The sequence below is a fragment of the Leucoraja erinacea genome, chromosome 5 (genome assembly GCF_028641065.1).
Source record: "Leucoraja erinacea ecotype New England chromosome 5, Leri_hhj_1, whole genome shotgun sequence".
NCBI classification, from domain to species: Eukaryota; Metazoa; Chordata; class Chondrichthyes; order Rajiformes; family Rajidae; genus Leucoraja; species Leucoraja erinaceus.
The window spans coordinates 1,767,125-1,790,022 of NC_073381.1; the positions used below are offsets into that span (position 1 = coordinate 1,767,125).

General features: G+C 46.2%; 1 protein-coding gene across 1 annotated transcript in view; it reads right to left on the reverse strand.

Moving 5' to 3' along the window:
- The window catches only part of afg1lb (AFG1 like ATPase b), a 127,025-nt gene that overhangs the window by 53,897 nt on the left and 50,230 nt on the right, over window positions 1-22,898 (reverse strand). The window contains exons 7-8 of the mRNA XM_055634930.1: window positions 22,317-22,416; window positions 10,280-10,338 (exon numbers count right to left, since the gene is read on the reverse strand). Of these exons, the coding sequence (XP_055490905.1) occupies window positions 10,280-10,338; window positions 22,317-22,416 (159 nt within the window). The remainder of the gene's footprint in view (window positions 1-10,279; window positions 10,339-22,316; window positions 22,417-22,898) is intronic.

The window sequence follows — 22,898 nt, forward strand, 5'->3', positions numbered from 1 at the left end:
TAATATTTAGAAATGGCGAAGCAAGTTGTGTCATATTATAGAAACATAAAAAATAGGTGCAGGAGGAGGCCATTCGGCCCTTCGAGCCAGCACCGCCATTCATTGCTATCATGGCTGATCGTCCCCTATCAATAACCCATGCCTGCCTTTTTCCCATATCCCTCGATTCCACCAGCCCCTAGAGCTCTATCTAACTCTCTCTTAAATCCATCCAGTGACTTGGCCTCCACTGCCCTCTGTGGCAGGGAATTCCACAAATTCGCAACTCTCTGGGTGAAAAAGTATTTTCTCACCTCAGTCTTAAATGGCCTCCCCTTTATTCTAAGGTTGTGGCCTCTGGTTCTGGACTTGCCCAACATTGGGAACATTTTTCCTGCATCTAGCCTGTCCAGTCCTTTTATATGTGTACATTTCCATCAAAATGTTGCTGTCTCATAACCTTTATTCCTTCTTCTCAGAAGGCACAACGAGAACCAAAGCAGCAGCACATTAGCAAAAGCAGGGATAGAATGAATAGCTTCTGACTTCATCTTGCATAGAAACATAGAAAATAGGTGCAGGAGTAGGCCATTCGGCCCTTCGAGCCTGCACCGCCATTCAACATGATCATGGCTGATCATCCAACTCAGTATCCTGTACCTGCCTTCTCTCCATACCCTCTGATCCCTTTAGCCGCAAGGGCCACATCTAACTCCCTCTTAAACATAGCCAATGAACTGGCCTCAACTATCTTCTGTGGCAGAGAATTCCACAGATTCACCACTCTCTATGTGAAAAATATTTTTCTCATCTTGGTCCTAAAAGATTTCCCCCTTATCCTTAAACTGTGACCCCTTGTTCTGGACTTCCCCAACATCGGGAACAATCTTCCTGCATCTAGCCTGCCCAACTTAAGAATTTTGTACGTTTCTATAAGATCCCCCCTCAATCTTCTAAATTCTAGCGAGTATAAGCCGAGTCTATCCAGTCTTTCTTCATATGAAAGTCCTGACATCCCAGGAATCAGTCTGGTGAACCTTCTCTGTACTTCCTCTATGGCAATAATGTCTTTCCTCAGATTAGGAGACCAAAACTGTACGCAATACTCCAGGTGTGGTCTCACCAAGACCCTGTACAACTGCAGTAGAACCTCCCTGCTCCTGTACTCAAATACTTTTGCTATGAACTATGAAATATGCACTATTAGTTATTCCCTTTGCACACTGTGGCACGGCTCGATTGGAATCATGCATAGTCTTTCCGCCAACTGGTTTTGTTTAGTTTAGAGATACAGAGCGGAAAGAGGTCCTTCGGGCCACTGAGTCCGCGCCAACCAGCGATCCCAGCACATTAAAGCTATCGTACACACACTAGGGACAATTTACATTTATGCCAAAGTCAATTAACTTACAAACCTGTACATCTTTGGAGTGTGGGAGGATGATCTCGGAGAAAACCCACGCAGTCGCGGGACAAAACGCACAGACAGCACTGTCGGGATTGAACCCGGGTCTCCGGCTGTAACTCTACCGTGCCGCCCAAATTTAGCACGCAAATTGGGTAGCAAATTCTCTTTATTGCGTTGTTCCCTTTATTTATGCAGTCTGGATGGCTTGATTGTAATCATTTATAGCCTTTCCGCTGACTGGATAGCACGCAACAAAAATGTTTTACGCTGCATGTGACAATAAACTAAACTCAACTTTCCTTACATGTCCCATTGCTGCATGCAAGACAACACTTGGGGTTTTTTTTTCAGAAAGTCAAGTTAAAACCACTCTTCCCACCTACAGACTCTAACTTGTGCCTGAATCACTTTTAAGATGAGAGTTCAGTTTTTTTTGTGTGGTTTTTTTTTTGTCGATCCGTTATTGTTCGATGCAGAGGGGAGAAACTGGAGATAACTAACTCCTTCAGGCGTGTTGCGATCTACCCCTCATTACCAACAGCTGAAAACTTCTGATGCTTCTCGGCTGAAAAGAATCGACCGACCTCAAAGCACTTGGTCTAAAGAAAATGGGGACGGGGGTTTGTAGTCCATTCACCATTTCTGTGTTACATCTATTATGCAAAAAGTATAAAACACTGCCTTTATACTGCCAAGCCAAAACGACTCTTCTTACATCAAAGCATTTTCATCACAAGGGGGGTTTTTTTTTTCTCTCTTCCAAATTTATTCATTCTCAAAACAGAAGACAACGATTCATACACCCTAATTACATCTAATTATCAATTCCTTTTTCTCCGACCAACTTCAGCCGAAGCTATTTAGCAGTGGCATTTCTCACACCCTCCCCCATGCCTTTCGCAAGACAGCCAACATAATGGCAAGTTCTTTGGAGGGCAATCATTATTTTCTTCTATGGCCTGCTGTAAAGGTTTCTACCTGCATTAAATAGTTATTCTATTATTGGTCTCAACACAAAATGCATGTTAAATATCGGGGGGGGGGCTAATTTGACAGTTCCCCACAGTGTTGCCGCTTTGTGGCAGCAGCAACGACCTCTCCTGAGCGGGTACCCCCTCCTCCTTTCTATTCATGATCTAAATGAGACGTTTATTGGATTAGGGTTCTTCCCTGCAAGACCTCCGAGGTGGACAGTAACAAAGAATTTAAAAATCCCAATGACTATACTAATTGCCTTGGGATTAAAACAGAGAGAACCCCCCCCCCCCCCCCCCCCCACACTAGATTCAACATTACATCAGTGCACCAGAGAGAGAAGACATTTATTAGTTTCACTCTGGGCCAGTGATACTGCAAACCAGAGTGGGACAAGGTAAAGTTATGCTTCATTGGAAGTCTTAAACAATCGACAATTGACATAAATCTAATTGCTGGGTTTTGGATGATCGGATTTTATTTTCCTGGCTTTCCCTGGCACTAAACGTTTTTCCCCTTATCATTTGCGTGAGTGGCTGGGTTGTCTTTCTGCTGACTGGTTGGCGCGCAAGAAAAGCTTTTCACTGTACCTCTGCAACACACGACAATAAAACTAAGCTAAACCAAAATAGCTAAGCCAAATAAACTTCAGAACTCTTGTGTAGATTGTGAACGGTTGCGGCTCCGCGCCCGAACGAGAGCCGAGGCAAGAGCGAAGTTGGCGGCGCAGATTTAGCGGCAGGCATCAAATGATAAATGGCTCGGAATTAAATTGACATCGGTGAGAAGACTGCGCTGTGAAGTCAATTGAGAAGCAAATACATTGGCAAGGGATTAACCTCGCGGCTCAACCTAGGTGACAGTCACACGGAGGTCACCAACCTGACCTCACCGGTTGGGCTGCGGGTCATTGTGGCTCATAAAAGGTTCTTGTAGTGTCAACCCCTTCTAAGGCAGCAATCTGACAACTCAATTTGAGCGTCCACACTGATAACTCCACGAGGCCGGGTTGATGGTTCATGGTGTCGGAAGGTAACTGCAGACGCTGGGTTTCAACCGAAGAGAGACTCAAAAAGCTGGGGTAACTCAGCGGGTTAGACTCCATCTCTGGAGAGAAGGAATAGGCGACGTTTCAGGTCGAGACCCTTCTTCAGACTGGAGAGAAAGAGAAGGGAAAGGGAAAGGAGAGATATAGACGGTGATGTAGAGAGATATAGATGCAGTTGTATAGGGCTCTGGTGAGACCACATCTAGAGTAATGTGTACAGTTTTGGTCTCCTAATTTGAGGAAGAACATCCTTGTGATTGAGGCAGTGCAGCATAGGTTCACGAGATTGATCCCTGGGATGGCGGGACTGTCATATGAGGAAAGATTGAAAACACTAGGCTTGTATTCACTGGAGTTTAGAAGGATGAGGGGGATCTTACAGAAACATATAAAATTATAAAAGGACTGGACAAGCTAGATGCAGGAAAAATGTTCCCAATGTTGGGCGAGTCCAGAACCAGGGGCCACACAGTCTTAGAATAAAGGGGAGGTCATTTAAGACGGAGGTGAGAAAAAACGTTTTCATCCAGAGAGTCGTGAATTTATGGAATTCCCTGCCACAGAGGGCAGTGGAGGCCAAGTCACTGGATGGATTTATGAGAGAGTTAGATAGAGCACTAGGGGCTAGTGGAGTCAAGGGATATGGGGAGAAGGCAGGCACGGGTTATTGATTGGGGACGATCAGCCATGATCACAATGAATGGCGGTGCTGGTTCGAAGGGCCGAATGGTTTCCTCCTGCACCTATTTTCTATTTTCTATGTTTCTAAATGAATGAAAGACATGCGAAGAAGTAACGATGATAGAGGAAACAGGTTAGCTGTGGCCTGGGTGAAAATGAGTTTCAGACAATGAGACTCAAGACGACTTTTGAAGCTGGTTCGACATGTGGGGGGAGGGGTGGAGAGAGAGGGAATGCAGGGGTTACTTGAAGTTAGAGAATAATCATACCACTGGGGTGTAAGCTGCCCTAAGCAAAATATGAGATGCTGTTTCTCCAATTTGCGCTAGGCCTCACTCTGACAATGGAGGAGGCCCAGGACAGAAAGGTCAGTGTGGGAATTGGAGCGGGGAGTTAAAGTGTTTGGCAACCGGGAGATCAGGTAGGTCCAGTCCGACTGAGCAAATGTACTGCTCGCTGTTGGAAAGATGTTTGGCAAGGAACAGAATGGAGGAAGGAAATTGCAGATATTTAAACCGAAGATAGACACAAATGCTGGAGTAACTCAGCGGGACAGACAGCATCAGTGGAGAGAAGGAATGGGTGACGTTTCTGGTCGAGATGTTCAGGCCCCTTCAGACCCGTCTGAAGAAGGGGTAAGCCATTTAGAACTGAGATGAGGAAACACTATTTCACACAGAGAGTTGTGAGTCTGTGGAATTCTCTGCCTCAGAGGGTGATGGAGGCCGGCTTTTAAAAGAGAGTTAGATAGATCTCTTAAAGATAGAGCAGTGAAGAGAAATGGGGAGAAGGCAGGAACGGGTTACTGATTGTGGATGATCAGCCATGATCAGTGTGAATGGCGGTGCTGGCTGGAAGGTGCCGAATGGCCTACTCCTGCACCTATTGTCTATTGTCTATAATATTTGTGTATTAAGAAAGATATCTGAGGAGGGATGTGCTGGCGCTGGAGAGGGTCCAGAGGAGGTTTACGAGAATGATCCCAGGAATGATTGTGTTAACATATAATGAGCGTTTGAAGGCACTAGGCCTGTACTCGCTGGAGATTAGAAAGATGCGGGAGGCACTCATTGAAACCTACCGAATAGCGATAGGCCTGGATAGAGTGTTAATCAGAGATTGTGCTTAGATATGGCAATAATTTACTGAACTGTACACAAAAACCAACTTCACTGTATGTATGTACATGTGACAATAAAGAACCATCGAACCATTGACATCAAAGAAACTATAGCTGTCAAATCATAAGACTCACAGTTAAGTTTAGTTTCATTTAAAGATACATAGAAACATAGAAAATAGGCGCAGGAGTAGGCCATTTGGCCCTTCGAGCCAGCACCACCATTCAATATGATCATCCAAAATCAATACCCCATTCCAGCTTTTTCCCCATATCCTTTGATTCCGTTAGCCCCAAGAGCTAAATCTAACTCTCCCTTGAAAACATCCAGTGAATTGGCCTCCACTGCCATCTGTGGCAGAGAATTCCACAGACTCACAACTCTCTGGGTGGAAAAAGTTTTCCCTCATCTCACACAGAACGGAAACAGGCCCTCCGGCCCTCCGAGTCCACACCGACCAGCGATCACCTGTACACTAGTTCTATCCTACATGCTAGGGATAGTTTACAGAGGCCAATTATCCTACAAACCAGCCACGTCTTTGGGATGTGGGTAGAAACCAGGGGAAATCCAAGGGAGAAACCCATTTGGGATAACGTGCAAACTCCACACAGACAGCACCTGAGATCAGAATTGAACCCGGGTCTGTGGCACCGTGAAGCAGCGGCTCTACTAGATGCGCCTCTGTGCCACCCAATCATTTACTCGGTTAAAACAGATAGGACTGTTGCATTTGATGGGAGGCTTGGGGAAGGAGTGAGTGGATGTGTCTGGGATTTTATTTGCTAGGATGTAGAGGGTTTTATTTGTGCTTATACATTTTGAAACAGTCTCTTTGAGCTAGAGATTGTTTCTACGGGCTAAACGGGGGTAGGTGGGACCAGTACAGATGGGGCAACTTGGTCGGCTTGGGCAGGTTGGGTAAATAGTGACAGGCCCGGATAGAATGAATGTGGAGAGGATGTTTCCACTCGTGGAAGAATCTAGGATCAGAGGCAACAGCCTTAGAATAAAAGAACGTACAGTTAAAAAGAGGAGGAGGAATTTCTTTAGTCAGAGTGTGGTGATTCTGTGGAATTCATTGCATAGAAACATAGAAACATAGAAATTAGGTGCAGGAGTAGGCCATTCGGCCCTTCGAGCCTGCACCGCCATTCAATATGATCATGGCTGATCATTGCCACAGACGGCTATGGAGGCCAAGTCAATTTTTAGCTCTTAGGGCTAAAGGAATCAATGGTTATGGATGAAAAAGCAGGAACAGGGTACTGATTTTAGTTGATCAGCCATGATCATATTGAATGGTGGTGCTGGCTCGAAGGGCCAAATGGCCCATTCATGCACCTATTTTTCTATGTTTTTATGACATTTTTAAGATGGAGATGGACAGATTCTTGATTAGTAAGGGTGTCCAAGTTTATGAGGAGAAAGCAGGAGAATGGGGTTGAGAGGGAAAGATAGATCAGCCACGATTGAATGTTGGAGTAGACTCGATGGGCTGAATGGCCTAATTCTGTTCCTACGACTTATGAACTTATGAGCTGAAAGGCCAGTTTCTGTGCAACATGACAATATGACTCCATAACAGATATAAAATTAGGCATCGGGAACACGTTTCCTGTCTCTCGCGTGTCCAAGCCCTTAACAATCTTATATGTTTCAATGAGGTAGGCGGCGCGACTCTCGTCAGCAGCGGCCTCTGCAGCCCGTCTGCGTTTTTATTATTTTATGTCTATGTTTCTATGCAGTTTTTGTTATTTTTTTGTTGGGGTGTGTGTGTGTGGGGGGGTGGGGGTGGGGTGGGAGGGAGGGGGTAACTTTTAAAATCTCTCCCTGCACGGGAGACCCGACCTTTTCTTGTCGGGTCTCCGTTGTCGTTGGGGCTGCAACGAGGAGCGGCCTCCAACAGGAGAAGACCGGGGACTCTGGTGCCGACGACTCACCTCACCGTCGCGGAGCTGGCCGAGTCCAGAGCGGGTGGAGCGGTGGTGGAGCGCTGCTGCTGATGTGGCCCGACCTCCGGAGATTCGGAGGCTGCAGCTGCGGGTCTGGCGGACGGCGGCACCGGGAGCCCGCGGGTCCCTGGAGGGAGACCGCTTTTCAGGGCTCTCACAACGGCGACTTCTCCCGCCCGAGTTGCGGGGTCGAAGAGCTCCTGGAGCGGGGCCTGACATCACCGCCCCGCGCGGCTTGGAATGGCCGCGGGACTCTGCGAGCGCACGCCGGGGGCTCTAACACCAAGACCCGGTGTGCGACCTTGCACCACCCGGCGTGGCTTTAATGGCCGCGGGACAATCGCCATCGCCAGCCGGGGGCTTTGACTTTGACTCTGACATCGGGGGGGGGGGGAGAGTGCAGTGGAGAGATGTTTTTTTGGCCTTCCGTCACAACAATGTGATGGATGTTTATGTAAATTATGTTGTGTCTTGGGTCTATTTGTTTGTAATGTATGGCTGCAGAAACGGCATTTCGTTTGGACCTCAAGGGGTCCAAATGACAATTAAATTGAATCTTGAATCTTGAATCTTGAGATATCCTCTCATCCTTCTAAACTCCATAGTGTACAAGCCCAGCTGCTCCATTCTCTCAGCATATGACAGTCCCGCCATTCTGTGGTAATCATCCTAAACTCACCTATCAATCCCTACTTAAAATGCAGAAATAAGGATCCGCAGATGCTGGTTTACAAAAGAAGACACAGTGCTGGAGTAACTAGATTCAGGCTGCATATCTCAATGGACTGAGGGACTATAGACTTTAGAGAAGTTAGGTGGAAATAGGCCCATCGGCCCACTTAATCTGCACCTGTCCAAATGTCTTTTAAATGTTGTCATTCATTTAGTTCAATTTTGTTTAGAAATACAGCATGGAAACAGGCCCTTTGCCCACGGAGCTCGCTCCGATCATCGATCACCGAGCACTATCCTGCACACACACTAGGGACAATTTCCAATTTTTTTCCAAAGCCAATTAGCCTACAAAACCGGTACGTCTTTGGAGTGTGGGAGGAAACTGGAGCACCCGGAGAAAACTCACAGGGAGAACGTACAAACTCTGTACAGACAGCACTCGTAGTCAGGATCAAACCTGGGTCTCCGGCGCTGTGAGGCAGCAACTCTACCGCTGCAACACCAGGCCGCCACATGATTAATTGTATTCAGGGGGTGTCACAGAACTGTACAGAAACAAAAGATAGACACAATGTTCAAGAAGGAACTGCAGATGCTGGAAAATCGAAGGTAGACAAAAGTGCTGGAGAAACTCAGCGGGTGCAGCAGCATCTATGGAGCGAAGGAAATAGGCAACGTTTCGGGCCGAAACTCTTCTTCAGACTGATGCAGGATAGGGGGGGGGCAGGAAAAAGAAAGGAAGAGGAGGAGCCAGAGGGCTGCGGGAGAGCTGGGAAGGGGAGGAGACAGCAAGGGTTACCAGAAATTGGAGAAGTCAATGTTTATGCCGCTAGGGTGCAGACTGCCCAAGCGGAATATGAGGTGCTGCTCCTCCAGTTTCAGGTGGTGCTCACTCTGGCCATGGAGGAGGCCCAGGACAGAGAGGTCGGATTTGGAATGGGAGGGGGAGTCGAAGTGCTGAGTCACAGGGAGATCAGGTCGGTTAATGAGGACCGAGCGGAGGTGTTCGGCGAAACGATCGCCTAGCCAAGTTAGACACAAAGTCTATGGAGGAGCTCCAAGCCGCAGGAGGTTCGACCAGTCCCGACACGGGAGTCCAATTGCCCGGCGCAGGGAAGCTGAGATCCCCCCCGATGCGGGAACCTGATCGCCCCGATGCCGAAGACTCGACCGCCGGCTACGGGAGCCAAGATCGCCCCGACAACGGAAGGATCGAGAACAAAGAAGGAAAGAAGATTGAACTTTTTTTGGGCCTTCCATCACAGTGAGGAATGTGGGGGAGTCTCTGCGGTGGATGTTCATGTCAAAAACAATTATTTGGGCGTCTTAATGCCCTTTATTGGTGTGATTGTACGGCAATTTGAATTTCACTTTACCTTAATTGGTACTTGTAACAATAAACCAATAAACTCACTGTGAGACCTTGAAGTGCTGACGTACCTCAGCGAGTCAGGCGGCATCTCTGGGGGAAAGGAAAAGGTGACGTTCCCGCTCGAGAGCCTTCTTCAAAACCCAAACCTCACCTATTCCTTCTCTCCAGAGATACTGCCCGACCCGCTGAGTTACTCCAGCATTTTGTGTCTATCTTCGGTTTAAACTGGCATCTGCGCATGCAAATGTTACATAGATGATATTCTGCCCTCCCCCCCCCCTCGTTACATATGGTAGTTTACACCCCAGCGGTATGAACATTGACTTCTCCAATTTCAGGTAGTCCTTGCTTTCTCCCTCTTTCCCCTCCCCTTCCCAGCTCTCCCACAGCCCACTGTCTCCGCCTCTTCCCGCCCCACCCCACCCCCACATCGGTCTGAAGAAGGGTCTCGCTCTCTCTCTGCCTCAGAGGGCGGTGGAGGCCAGTTCTCTGGATGCTTTCAAGAGAGAGCTAGATAGGGCTCGTAAAGATAGCGGAGTCAGGGGATATGGGGAGAAGGCAGGAACGGGGTACTGATTGGGGATGATCAGCCATGATCACATTGAATTGTGGTGCTGGCTCGAAGGGCCGAATGGCCTACTCCTGCACCTATTGTCTATTGTCTATTGTCACCTATTCCTTCGCTCCACAGATGCTGCCTCACCCGCTGAGTTTTTCTCCAGCATATCTATCTACCTTCGATTTTTCCAGCATCTTGCAGTTCATTCTGTCACCTCCCTCGTTACAGATGCCAGTTTTATTTCACAATATATCACCTGGTGCCCAAGCTTTCTTTTAAAATTTAGAAATTGCCCGTGGCAGTCAAGTTTAAAGAAAGCAAGCTATCACGTTGCTGCCTGAGGACCTGCCATTGTGGGGCTGGCTTTTCCCAACAGCGATTCCATTAGCAGCAACCGTGATAATTATTTGTACCATTCATTCACCTTGAAGGCAAGATCAAAGGAAGCTAGGTAAACTGTGATCAACACGGCAGTCAGTGAACATCAAAAACGTGACAATCCTTACCTTCAGCACGGCGATGAATGGCACAAAGTTGGACCTCTGAAGCCCGTTTTTATAGAGGTCTGAAATTGAAAGAGAAAATTGGTTTGTTAGTTTTGCGACTTAGCCTGGTAATAGCTTCTCTTTTCAAAGTTTGGTAAATGCAAGCGCCCGACAATAGCGGGTAATAAGCAAGACCTAAGGCACAAAATTGATTCCTGCTCGTGCAATATAGAGCGTTCGTTAATCATGATCTACGATAGGAAGCACACCAGGGTGAATAACTCCAGCCAGTCTGCAGGCACTCTGATGTATTCGGATCTAACTGGGGGTGTCCACATCAGACTCAGGAACCCTGTGTTCATAAGTGATAGGAGGAGAATTAGGCCATTCGGCCCATCACGTCTACTCCACCATTCAATCAAAGCTGATCTATCTTACCCTCTCATAGATACATAGAAAATAGGTGCACTAGTAGGCCATTCGGCCCTTCGAGCCTGCACCGCCATTCCATATGATCATGGCTGATCATCCAACTCAGTATCCCGTACCTGCCTTCTCTCCATACCCCCTGATCCCTTTAGCCACAAGGGCCACATCTAACTCCCTCTTAAATATAGCCAATGAACTGGCCTTAACTACCTTCTGTGGCAGAGAATTCCAGAGATTCACCACTCTCTGTGTGAAAAATGTTTTCCTCATCTCGGTCCTAAAAGATTTCTCCCTTATCCTTAAACTGTGACCCCTTGTTCTGGACTTCCCCAACATCGGGAACAATCTTCCTGCATCTAGCCTGTCCAACCCCTTAAGAATTTTGTAAGTTTCTATAAGATCCCCTCTCAATCTTCTAAATTCTAGAAGAAACCGGAGCATCCGCTAGCCTCTAGAGCTCAATCTAAATGCCCCTGTCCCACTTAGGAAACCTGAACGGAAACCTCTGGAGACTTTGCGCCCCACCCAAGGTTTCCGTGCAGTTCCCGGAGGTTGCAGGTGGTTGCCGGAGGTTGCAGGTAGTGGAAGCAGGTAGGGAGACTGACAAAAACCTCCGGGAACCGCACGGAAACATTGGGTGGGGCTCAAAGTCTCCAGAGGTTTCCGTTCAGGTTTCCTAAGTGGGACAGGGGCATTAGGAAGCACACCAGAGTGAACAACACCAGGCACTCTGATGTATTGGGTTCTAACTGGGGGTGTCCACATCAGACTCAGGAACCCTGTGTTCATAAGTGATAGGAGCAGAATTAGGCCATTCAGCCCATCAAGTCTACTCCATCATTCAATCTATCTTTTTCCCTCTCAACCCCATTGTCCTGCCTTCCCCCGTAACCCCCGACAACCATACCCATCAAGAATCTATCTACATCTGCCTTAAAAATATCCAATAACTTGGCCTCCACTGCCTTCTGTGGCAATGAAATCCACAGATTCACCACCCTCTGAGTAAAGAAACTCCTCCTCATCTCCTTTGGAAAAGAGCGTCCTTTTATTCTGAGGCTATGACCTCCGGTCCGAGACTCTCCCACTAGTGGAAATATCCTCTCTATCGAAGACTATCATCAGGCTTCTGAATGGTCTTTCCATAAGTTAGGGCACTGTCCAATTCACTTCTACCCCATTGCGGACATTGGACTTTGTCTGTGGAACTGATGCGCCACAATGCTGAGAACTATATTCTGCACTCTGTATCTTCCCCATTGCTCTACCTATTGTACTAGTTTGACTTGGTTGTATTTACGTATGGTGTACTTGAATTGTTTGGATAACACACAAGACGGAGAGTATGGAAGGGGGGAGTATGGACGTGCTGCCAGAGGAGGTTGGTACTATAATGTGTATTTTTAAAAGACTGTAGAGATTTCAGCACAGAACATTTAAAGCCCTGTCCCACGGTACGAGTTCATTCCAAGAGTTCCCACGAGTTTGCCCTGATTTGAACTCAGAGATTTACGATAATGGCCACTCGTGGGTACTCGGGGCTCTCGTGGACATTTTTCAACATGTTGAAAAATCTTCACGCATCTTCCCGTGCTTACCTGCCGTTAGCGAGTCTTGGAATGAATTCGTACCGTGGGACAGGGCTTTAAAAATGTCATATCTCCACTGTTTCAAGTAGGATGGTGTTAATATTTTACTCAAAATGTGCAAGAGATCTCCTCCTAGCAGGCAAAGCAGACCACTTCCAAAAGATGTGGTCTGCATTTATGGAATTATTACAAGCATAAGGTGCAATAGTAATTTAAAATATAATTGATACCAAGATCTAGTAACGGGGGTTTTAAAATACATTAAAAAAATTTAAAAAAACACGGTTAGTATATACTTTTTTGCGAGTTTTGTGTTACAATAGAGCGATTGTTTTTCCTTTTTTTTTCTTTTCTTTCTGGGTCTATTTCCTTTCTTTACTTCCTTCTCTAACTTCCTCCCTAAGGGGCTTTATTTTCCCAACACTTTCCTGCACCTTCACGATTCTTGCTCACTTTCCTTATTTCTTTTATTTCTATCTTTTTTAAAGCTCGAAAAACAAAGTGATACAACAAATGTAATAAGATATATCTGATGTGTATTATTGTAATTTACTGTACTTCTAATAAAAATATGTTTTTTTTAAAAAACAATGTGCAAGAGATAACAGATATAAAATCAAGTTAGGAATTAAATTAATTCACTGATTAAACCAGTTTATACTCCAAAAATATCAATTTTTAGGACACCAAAAATGTGACATGCTTGGACACAATGAAATAAAGAAGCAATTTCTGCATTGATTTCATTATAATTCAAAACATTTTCAAATATGCTGCTTAAGAAGGACCTCTTGGGAAGTCTGCACCCTAGCGGCATAAATATTGAATTCTTCAATTTCCCGTGGCCCTTGCTGTCTCCTCCCCTTCCCAGCTCTCCCTCAGCCCTCGGGCTCCTCCTCTCCTCCCCCCCCCCACCCTACATCAGTCTGAAGAAGGGTTTCGGTCCAAAACGTTGCCTATTTCCTTTGCTCCATAGATGCTGCTGCGCCCGCTGAGTTTCTCCAGCACTTTTGTCTACCTTCAAACATGCTGCTTTGTAGAGATGCATGTTTCACAGTCGCAAGCAAAACGTTTGATGAATTTGGCATTAAGTGCTCTGAATGGCCATATTTCAAAGAGTGTAACGGGTGGTTACTCTTGGTGTCCACCCTATTTTAGAGTAACCACCGTTACACCACAATGGTAAATTAAGACCAAAGAACTTCCCAAGGAGATTGAAATTTTTTTAGTTTGAAGAACTCAATAGATAATGGAATTATGAGAAGAAAGTAACCTTAATATCAAGATTCTGTAAAAGCTGCTGCATGACAAAAGTAGTGAATATTTTTGGTGTCCACCCTCACACCAGCATTTTGCAGTAGCTATATTTCCATCAAATTACGTACCTGCAGTCTCTTAAGGGCCTGTCCCACTTGGGCGACCTAATCCGCGAGTTCTGGCGAGTTTGCCCTTGACTCGTACTCACAGCATGGTCGACACGAGGTCGTAGGAGGCCTTCGTAACTCTCCTTCACGCTCGAGAGTAGTCCCCGCGTAGTCGAGGCCTCAGCTAGGACGCGGCGTTTTTTTAAAAATGTTAAAAATGCCCGCGAGTAAAAAAAGGTCGCCATGGAAAAAAATCAATACTATTTTACTCGTAGGTTTAGTCGTAGTAGGTCGGCATGTTAGTCGTAGGTGATCGAGGGGAGTCGAAGGTAGTCGTAGTCAGTCTTCATCATAGTCGAAGGGTTGAAGGAGATAGTCTTCACTTTCCACCAAAAATTGGTGTCCAATTTTCCCGAAGTTAGTCGTAGCTAGTCTTAGCTAGTCTTCAACATAGTCTTCAACATAGTCTTCAACATGGATCAAATCAACTCCTACGTCGACAAACACCTGGACCCGCTGCAGTTCGCTTACCGCCACAATAGATCAAGAGTGGATGCGATTTCGCTGGCCCTCCACTCCGCTCTGGACCACTTGGACAACAAAAACTCATATGTCAGGCTGTTATTCATCGATTACAGCTCAGCATTTAACACAATCATCCCCTCCAAGCTGGTTACCAAACTCGCAGAACTGGGTCTCTGCGCATCCCTCTGCAATTGGATCCTCGACTTCCTCATTCACAGACCACAGTCTGTTTGTATTGGTGGAAATGAGACAGCCTCGATAACAATCAGCACGGGAGCACCTCAAGGCTGCGTGCTCTGGCAACTGTCCATATGGTGCCAGCACAATAACCTGGCCCTCAACACCAGCAAAACCAAGGAACTGATTGTGGACTTTGGAAGGAGTAGGAGGGGGCCCCACAGCCCCATTTATATCAACGGGTCGATGGTTGAAAGGGTCAAGAACTTCAAATTCCTGGGCGTGCACATCTCTGAAGATCTTTCCTGGTCCGAGAACACTAATGCAATTATCAAAAAAGCTCATCAGCTTTCAGCACCATGCTCTGTGTGCTGAAGCAAAGCAAGAATTTCATTGTCCTATACAGGGACACATGACAATAAATTCACTTGAACTTGAACATAGTTGAAGGAGGTCGAAGGAGGTCTTCAACATGTCATTTTTTCAAACTCTTCTAAACTCGCCGATCAGGTCGCCCAAGTGGGACAGCCCCTTTATTATGAATGGACAATTACTTCCATAAAGTTTATTCAAAACATGAGAAAGAATATACAAAAAAAAAGAAATACTGGAAGAAACAGGAGCTACTTCCATTTTGGTGTCGGCTCTTGGACACTGAGCCACGCGTGTAACGCCCGTTTCAGTAGATAACATACTCCATGTTTATAGCAAGAACGTACATTTGTATGTTGAAAAACAGCAAAAGTGAAGAAATCAGCTGTCATGCTTTAGAAAAAAAAAAAAAGACTTTCAAAATTTCATGTAACGGTTGTTATGGTGGACACCAAACATAACGTGTAAAAAAACGCATAGGAACGTATGTTAAACAAGGAATTTTGTTCGTCAATGAAATGTTCCCAAACTTCATGAACTATCTCTCCCTGTCATGTACTGCTGTTGTGAGGGTTTTTAATTAATCTGAATCATGGTGAAATAATTTATTTGTGAACTTCAGTTGTACGTATAATGTCACACTTTTTGTAGAAACACACACTAGTTTGATTTGTTTTTTATGTGTTGGTGTAAATGATCTGTTTGGATAACACACAAGACGGAGAGTATGGAAGGGGGGAGTATGGTCGTGCTGCCAGAGAAGGTGGTTGAGGCTGGTACTATAACAGTATTCAAAAGATATTTGTACAGGTACATGGATAGGAAAGGTTTAGGTATGGGCCAAACGTGGGTAGGTGGGACGAGCTTAGATGGGGCATCTTGGTCAGCAGGGATGCACGCATTGGGCTGAAAGACCTGTTTCTGACTCGATTATACACTAGAGACCAGTCCTGAGCTACTATCTACATCATTGGAGACCCTCGGACTATCTTTGATTATTGGCGTTATCTTGCACTAAATGTTATTCAAGTTATTCCCTTAATCATGTTTCTGTACACAGTGGGTGGCTCGATTGTAATCAGGTATTGTCTTTTTGCTGTGTGGTTAGACAGCAAAAAGGAAAATAGAAAAGCTAATAAATGTAGATGATGTCAAAGCAGAAAGTATCCTCAGGAATGAAGCAATGGTAAGTGTAGATTGTGAATTCCTTCTCCGCGGATGGTCACCTTGTCGTGGTGGAGAAGCTTGTGTGGACCTGAGATCCTGAGAGCGATGCCGTCTGGAGCTATCTATGCTCCTGGTAGGGCCACCCATGGCGGTACGGTCAAGGGGGAGGTCTCCGACCAAGAGCAATCCAACCAAGACCTCAATGGTGGAACAGGCGGAGGACGATGGCTGACCTTAGTGGAGCTAACGTCACAATGGCTGGGAAGGCGGATGAAGGCTGTAGCACAAAAGGGTCTCCGGTCATCTGGGACTCCATGCCACTGGATCCTGACCCAGATCTGTCAAGGACCATGGGGTGGCTGTCTGTGCACCAGTCTCCCCACGTTAAACAAAGTCACGCACAGGCGTCCTCCATGAGAGGACAGTCATACTCGTTTCGAGTGACCGCCGATGATGAGATTGTGAACAAACCAAATAACAAGGTTATGCAAAGGAAGGAACTGCAGAGGCTGATTTACACCAAAGATAGACACAAAAGCTGAAATAATTCAGCAGGACAGGCAGCATCTCCGGAGAGAAGAAATAGGTGATGTTTTGGGTCGAGACCCTTCTTCAGACTGAGAGTCAGGGGAGATGGAGCCGAGAGATATGAGAATGTACATAGAGCAAATGAATGAAAGATATGCAAAAAGACAGATCAAAACCAGAAAACGATGATCAAGAAAAGATGGAGTCCATTGTTGGCTGCGGGGAAGAATGATAACGAGTTATACAAATAGCGAAACTCAACAGGAAGACAGTGAAACTAGTACAACGACTTGGGTGGGGGAGGGACGGGACTGAGAGAGGGGGTTGCAAGGGTTACTCTGAAGTTAAAGAAATCAATATTCATACCGCTGGGTTGTCGGCTGCCCAAACGAAAGATAGAAACATAGAAACATAGAAATTAGGTGCAGGAGTAGGCCATTCGGCCCTTCGAGCCTGCACCACCATTCAATATGATCATGGCTGATCATCCAACTCAGTATCCCGTACCTGCCTTCTCTCCATACCCGCTGATCCCCTTAGCCACAAGGGCCACATCTAACTCCCTCTTAAATATAGCCAATGAACTGGCCTCGACTACCCTCTGCGGCAGAGAGTTCCAGAGATACACCACTCTCTGTGTGAAAAAGGTTCCTCTCATCTCGGTTTTAAAGGATTTCCCCCTTATCCTTAAGCTGTGACCCCATGTCCTGGACTTCCCTAACATCGGGAACAACCTTCCTGCATCTAGCCTGTCCAACCCCTTAAGAATTTTGTAAGTTTCTATAAGATCCCCTCTCAATCTCCTAAATTCTAGAGAGTATAAACCAAGTCTATCCAGTCTTTCTTCATAAGACAGTCCTGACATCCCAGGAATCAGTCTGGTGAACCGTCTCTGCACTCCCTCTATGGCAAGAATGTCCTTCCTCAGATTTGGAGACCAAAACTGTACGCAATACTCCAGGTGTGGTCTCACCAAGACCCTGTACAACTGCAGTAGAACCTCCCTGCTCCTATACTCAAATCCTTTTGCAATGAAAGCTAACATACCATTCGCTTACTTTACTGCCTGCTGCACCTGCATGCCTACCTTCAATGAATGGTGTACCATGACACCCAGGTCTCGCTGCATCTCCCCCTTTCCCAATCGGCCACCATTTAGATAATAGTCTGCTTTCCCGTTTTTACCACCAAAATGGATAACCTCACATTTATCCACATTATACTGCATCTGCCAAACATTTGCCCACTCACCCAGCCTATCCAAGTCACCTTGCAGTCTCCTAGCATCCTCCTCACAGCTAACACTGTCCCCCAGCTTAGTGTCATCCGCAAACTTGGAGATATTGCCTTCAATTCCCTCATCCAGATCATTAATATATATTTTAAATAGCTGGGGTCCCAGCACTGACCCTTGTGGTACCCCACTAATCACTGCCTGCCATTGTGAAAAGGACCCGTTTACTCCTACTCTTTGCTTCCTGTTTGCCAGCCAGTTCTCTATCCACATCAATACTGAACCCCCAATGCCGTGTGCTTTAAGTTTGTATACTAATCTTTTATGTGGGACCTTGTCGAAAGCCTTCTGGAAGTCCAGACCACATCCACTGGTTCTCCCCTATCCACGCTACTAGTTACATCCTCGAAAAATTCTATAAGATTCGTCAGACATGATTTACCTTTCGTAAATCCATGCTGACTTTGTCCAATGATTTCACCACTTTCCAAATGTGCTGCTATCCCATTTTTAATAACTGACTCTAGCAGTTTCCCCACTACCGATGTTAGACTAACTGGTCTGTAATTCCCCATTTTCTCTCTCCCTCCCTTCTTAAAAAGTGGGGTTATGTTTGCTACCCGCCAATCTTCGGGAACTACTCCAGAATCTAAAGAGTTTTGAAAGATTATTACTAATGCATCCACTATTTCTGGAGCTACTTCCTTAAGTACTCTGGGATGCAGCCTATCTGGCCCTGGGGATTTATCGGCCTTTAATCCATTCAATTTACCCAACAACACTTCCCGGCTAACCTGGATTTCACTCAATTCCTCCAACTCATTTGACCCGCGGTCCCCTGCTATTTCCGGCAAATTATTTATGTCTTCCTTAGTGAAGACGGAACCAAAGTAGTTATTCAATTGGTCCGCCATATCCTTGTTTCCCATGATCAACTCACCTGTTTCTGACTGCAAGGGACCTACATTTGTTTTAACTAATCTCTTTCTTTTCACATATCTATAAAAACTTTTGCAGTCAGTTTTTATGTTCCCTGCCAGTTTTCTTTCATAATCTATTTTTCCTTTCTTAATTAAGCCCTTTGTCCTCCTCTGCTGGTCTTTGAATTTCTCCCAGTCCTCCGGTATGCTGCTTTTTCTGGCTAATTTGTACGCATCATCCTTCGCTTTGATACTATCCCTGATTTCCCTTGTTATCCACGGATGTACTACCTTCCCTGATTTATTCTTTTGCCAAACTGGGATGAACAATTTTTGTAGTTCATCCATGCAGTCTTTAAATGTCTTCCATTGCATATCCACCGTCAACCCTTTTAGAATTAATTGCCAGTCAATCTTGGCCAATTCACGTCTCATACCCTCAAAGTTACCTTTCTTTAAGTTCAGAACCATTGTTTCTGAATTAACAATGTCACTCTCCATCCTAATGAAGAACTCAACCATATTATGGTCACTCTTGCCCAAGGGGGCACGTACAACAAGATTGCTAACTAACCCTTCCTCATTACTCAATACCCAGTCTAAAATAGCCTGCTCTCTCGTTGGTTCCTCTACATGTTGATTTAGATAACTATCCCGCATACGTTCCAAGAAATCCTCTTCCTCTGCACCCCTGCCAATTTGATTCACCCAATCTATATGTAGATTGAAGTCACCCATTATAACTGTTTTGCCTTTGTCGCACGCATTTCTAATTTCCTGTTTGATACCATCTCCAACTTCACTACTACTGTTAGGTGGCCTGTACACAACACCCACCAGCGTTTTCTGCCCCTTAGTGTTTTGCAGCTCTACCCATACCGATTCCACATCCTCCAAACTAATGTCCTTCCTTTCCATTGCATTAATCCCCTCTCTAATCAGTAACGCTACCCCACCTCCTTTTCCTTTCTGTCTATCCCTCCTGAATATTGAATATCCCTGGATGTTCAGCTCCCAGCCTCGGTCACCCTGGAGCCATGTCTCCGTGATCCCAACTATATCATAGTCATCAATAGCTATCTGCACATTCAACTCATCCACCTTATTACGAATGCTCCTTGCATTGAGACACAAAGCCTTCAGGCTTGTTTTTACAACACTCTTACCCCTTATACAATTATGTTGAAAAGTGGCCCTTTTTGATTTTTGCCCTGGTTTTGTCTGCCTGCCACTTTTACTTTTCACCTTGCTACCTATTGCTTCTACCCTCATTTTACACCCCTCCGTCTCTACGCTCACACATTTAAGAAACCCTTTCCCTTTAACTCCATCCTCCACTATCCCATTCGACACCCCACCCCCCTTATTCAGTTTAAAGCCACCCGTGTAGCAGTGGCAAACCTGCCTGCCAGAATGCTGGTCCAACACCTGTTAAGATGCAATCCGTCCCTTTTGTACAGTTCCCCCTTACCCCAAAACAGATCCCAGTGATCTAAGAATCTAAATCCCTGCCCCGTGCACCAGTTCCTCAGCCACACGTTCAAGTCCCGTATCTCCCTGTTCCTGCTCTCGCCAGCACGAGGAACTGGAAGCAAACCGGAGATAACAACCCTGGAGGTCCAGCTTTTCAACATTTTTCCGAGCTCTCTAAAGTCACGCTGCAGAATATTCATCCCCTTCTTTCCGACATCGTTTGTGCCGACATGCACTACCACTTCCGGATGTTCACCTTCGCCCTTGAGGATTTTCTGCACTCTGTCCGTGACACCAAAGATGAGGTGCTGTTCCTCCAATTTGCTTTGGGCTTCACCTTTGCTTCAAAGAGTTTAAGTTGTACAGTTCTATACCATCGTGGTCTACTATGAGGATGTGGTTGATATACCCCCTCACAAGGAAGACCAAAGTCCTGGAGTAACTCAGTGGATCAAGCAGCATCTCTGAAGGACATGGGTAGGATTGGGACCCTTGCATGTCCTATCTTCAATAGACAATAGGTGCAGGAGCAGGCCATTCGGCCCTTCGAACCAGCACCGCCATTCAATGTGATCATGACTGATAATCCCCAATCAGTACCCTGTTCCTGCCTTCTCCCCATATTCCCTGACTCCGCTATCTTTAAGAGCCCTATCTAGCTCTCTCTCTCGAAAGCATGCAGAGAACCGGCCTCCACCGCCCTCTGAGGCAGAGAATTCCACCGACTCACAACTCTCTGTGTGAAAAAGAGCTAGCTATGTCCTCCAGAGATGCTGCTTAACCCGCTGAGTCATTCCAGCAGTTTGCGTTTGTTTTGTTTTCTTTCTGTACATGTTTGTACGGTAAATGGCTTTGGTAAAAAAAAATGTAAATTATCCCTAATGTGTAGGTTAGTGCTAGTGATTGCTGGTCAGCACGGACTCGGTGGGCCGAAGGGCCTGTTTCCGTGCTGTATCTCCAATGTCTAAAACTCTTTTCTACAAAGAGCCTCTGCTTATCACCCCGGAGATACAAAGATGATATTATTCTACCAGGGAGACACAAGGAACTGCAGATGCTGTAATCTTGAGCAAAACACAAAATGCTGGTGCAGCACAGCAAGTCTTAGAGTCAGACAGTGTGAAAACAGGCCCTTCGGCCCCTCTTAGCCGGGACATCCCGTATATTGGGCTAAATTGGTTTGTCCCGTACGGGACCGCCCTTGTCCCGTATTTGACTGCTACTAATCTGAGGAAGGACATTATTGCCATAGAGGGAGTGCAGAGAAGGTTCACCAGACTGATTCCTGGGATGTCCTTATGAAGAAAGACTGGATAGGAGATTGAGAGGGGATCTTATAGAAACTTACAAAATTCTTAAGGGGTTGGACAGGCTAGATGCAGGAAGATTGTTCCCGATGTTGGGGAAGTCCAGGACAAGGGGTCACAGCTTAAGGATAAGGGGCAAATCCTTTAAAACCGAGATGAAAAAAACTTTTTTCACACAGAGTGGTGAATCTGTGGAACTCTCTGCCACAGAGGGTAGTTGAGGCCAGTTCATTGGCTATATTTAAGAGGGAGTTAGATGTGGCCCTTGTGGCTAAGGGGATCAGAGGGTAGGGAGAGAAGGCAGGTACAGGATACTGAGTTGGATGATCAGCCATGATCATATTGAATGGCGGTGCAGGCTCGAAGGGCCGAATGGCCTACTCCTGCACCTAATTTCTATGTTTCTATGTTTCTATGTTTACTACTCGGGTTGAGGGTTCTGTCGGGTCGGAGCGCCGTGTCCGGCCCCGCCTCACCCGTCCCGACGTGGTGCAGCCCGTGGAGTGCAGCAGCAGCAGCAGTGACACCTCGCCCGTGGCCCCGTCGGTCGACTGTCCGACCTTCGCTTACTGCCAACATCACCACCCTTCCTTCTCGTGGTTGATCATCGGTTTATATACGTTAGACGGGGGGGGGGGGGGGGGGGGGGGAGGGCCGGACTTTGCCGAGGAGTTTTACCGGGCCAAACCTCCTCAGCTGGCCCGCCGGCTGGGCTTTGCGGTTAGTCCAGCACCCGGCGCCAACTCATCATTCACCCAGCCACGGCCTAGTTGGTCAACGAATTGCCGTCGGGAATTACTCCCTTATTTTGACCTTTTGTCCCTTATTTGGGTGTGAGAAAGTTGGCGACCCTACCTTCAGCCCAACTCGCCCGCACCGACCAACATATCCTATCTCCATAGGTCCCAACTCCCCGCGTTTGACCGATATCCCGCTGAATATTTCCTACCCATTTAAAAACAATTAATCTCACCTTCAGGTGGTCTGTTGGATGTGGCCACAACAACAACGCCATTTCTGAATAGGTTTTCAAAAAGCTGCTTCAGTATCATGGCATCAGCAATATCTGTCACCTTGCGAGACAGAAACAAACTGTCATCAATCAATTAATCAATCAATCAATCAACCTTTATTGTCATCTTGCAGAGCAACAGTTGTACATTGTGGATAAATGTGAGGTTATCCACTTTGGTGGCAACAACAGGAAAGTAGACTATTATCTGAATGGTGGCCGATTAGGAAAAGGGGAGATGCAACGAGACCTGGGTGTCATGGTACACCAGTCATCGAAAGTAGGCATGCAGGTGCAGCAGGCAGTGAAGAAAGCGAATGGTATGTTAGCATTCATAGCAAAGGGATTTGAGTATAGGAGCAGGGAGGTTCTACTGCAGTTGTACAGGGTCTTGGTGAGACCACACCTGGAGTATTGCGTACAGTTTTGGTCTCCTAATCTGAGGAAAGACATTCTTGCCATAGAGGGAGTATAGAGAAGGTTCACCAGACTGATTCCTGGGATGTCAGGACTTTCATATGAAGAAAGACTGGATAAACCCAG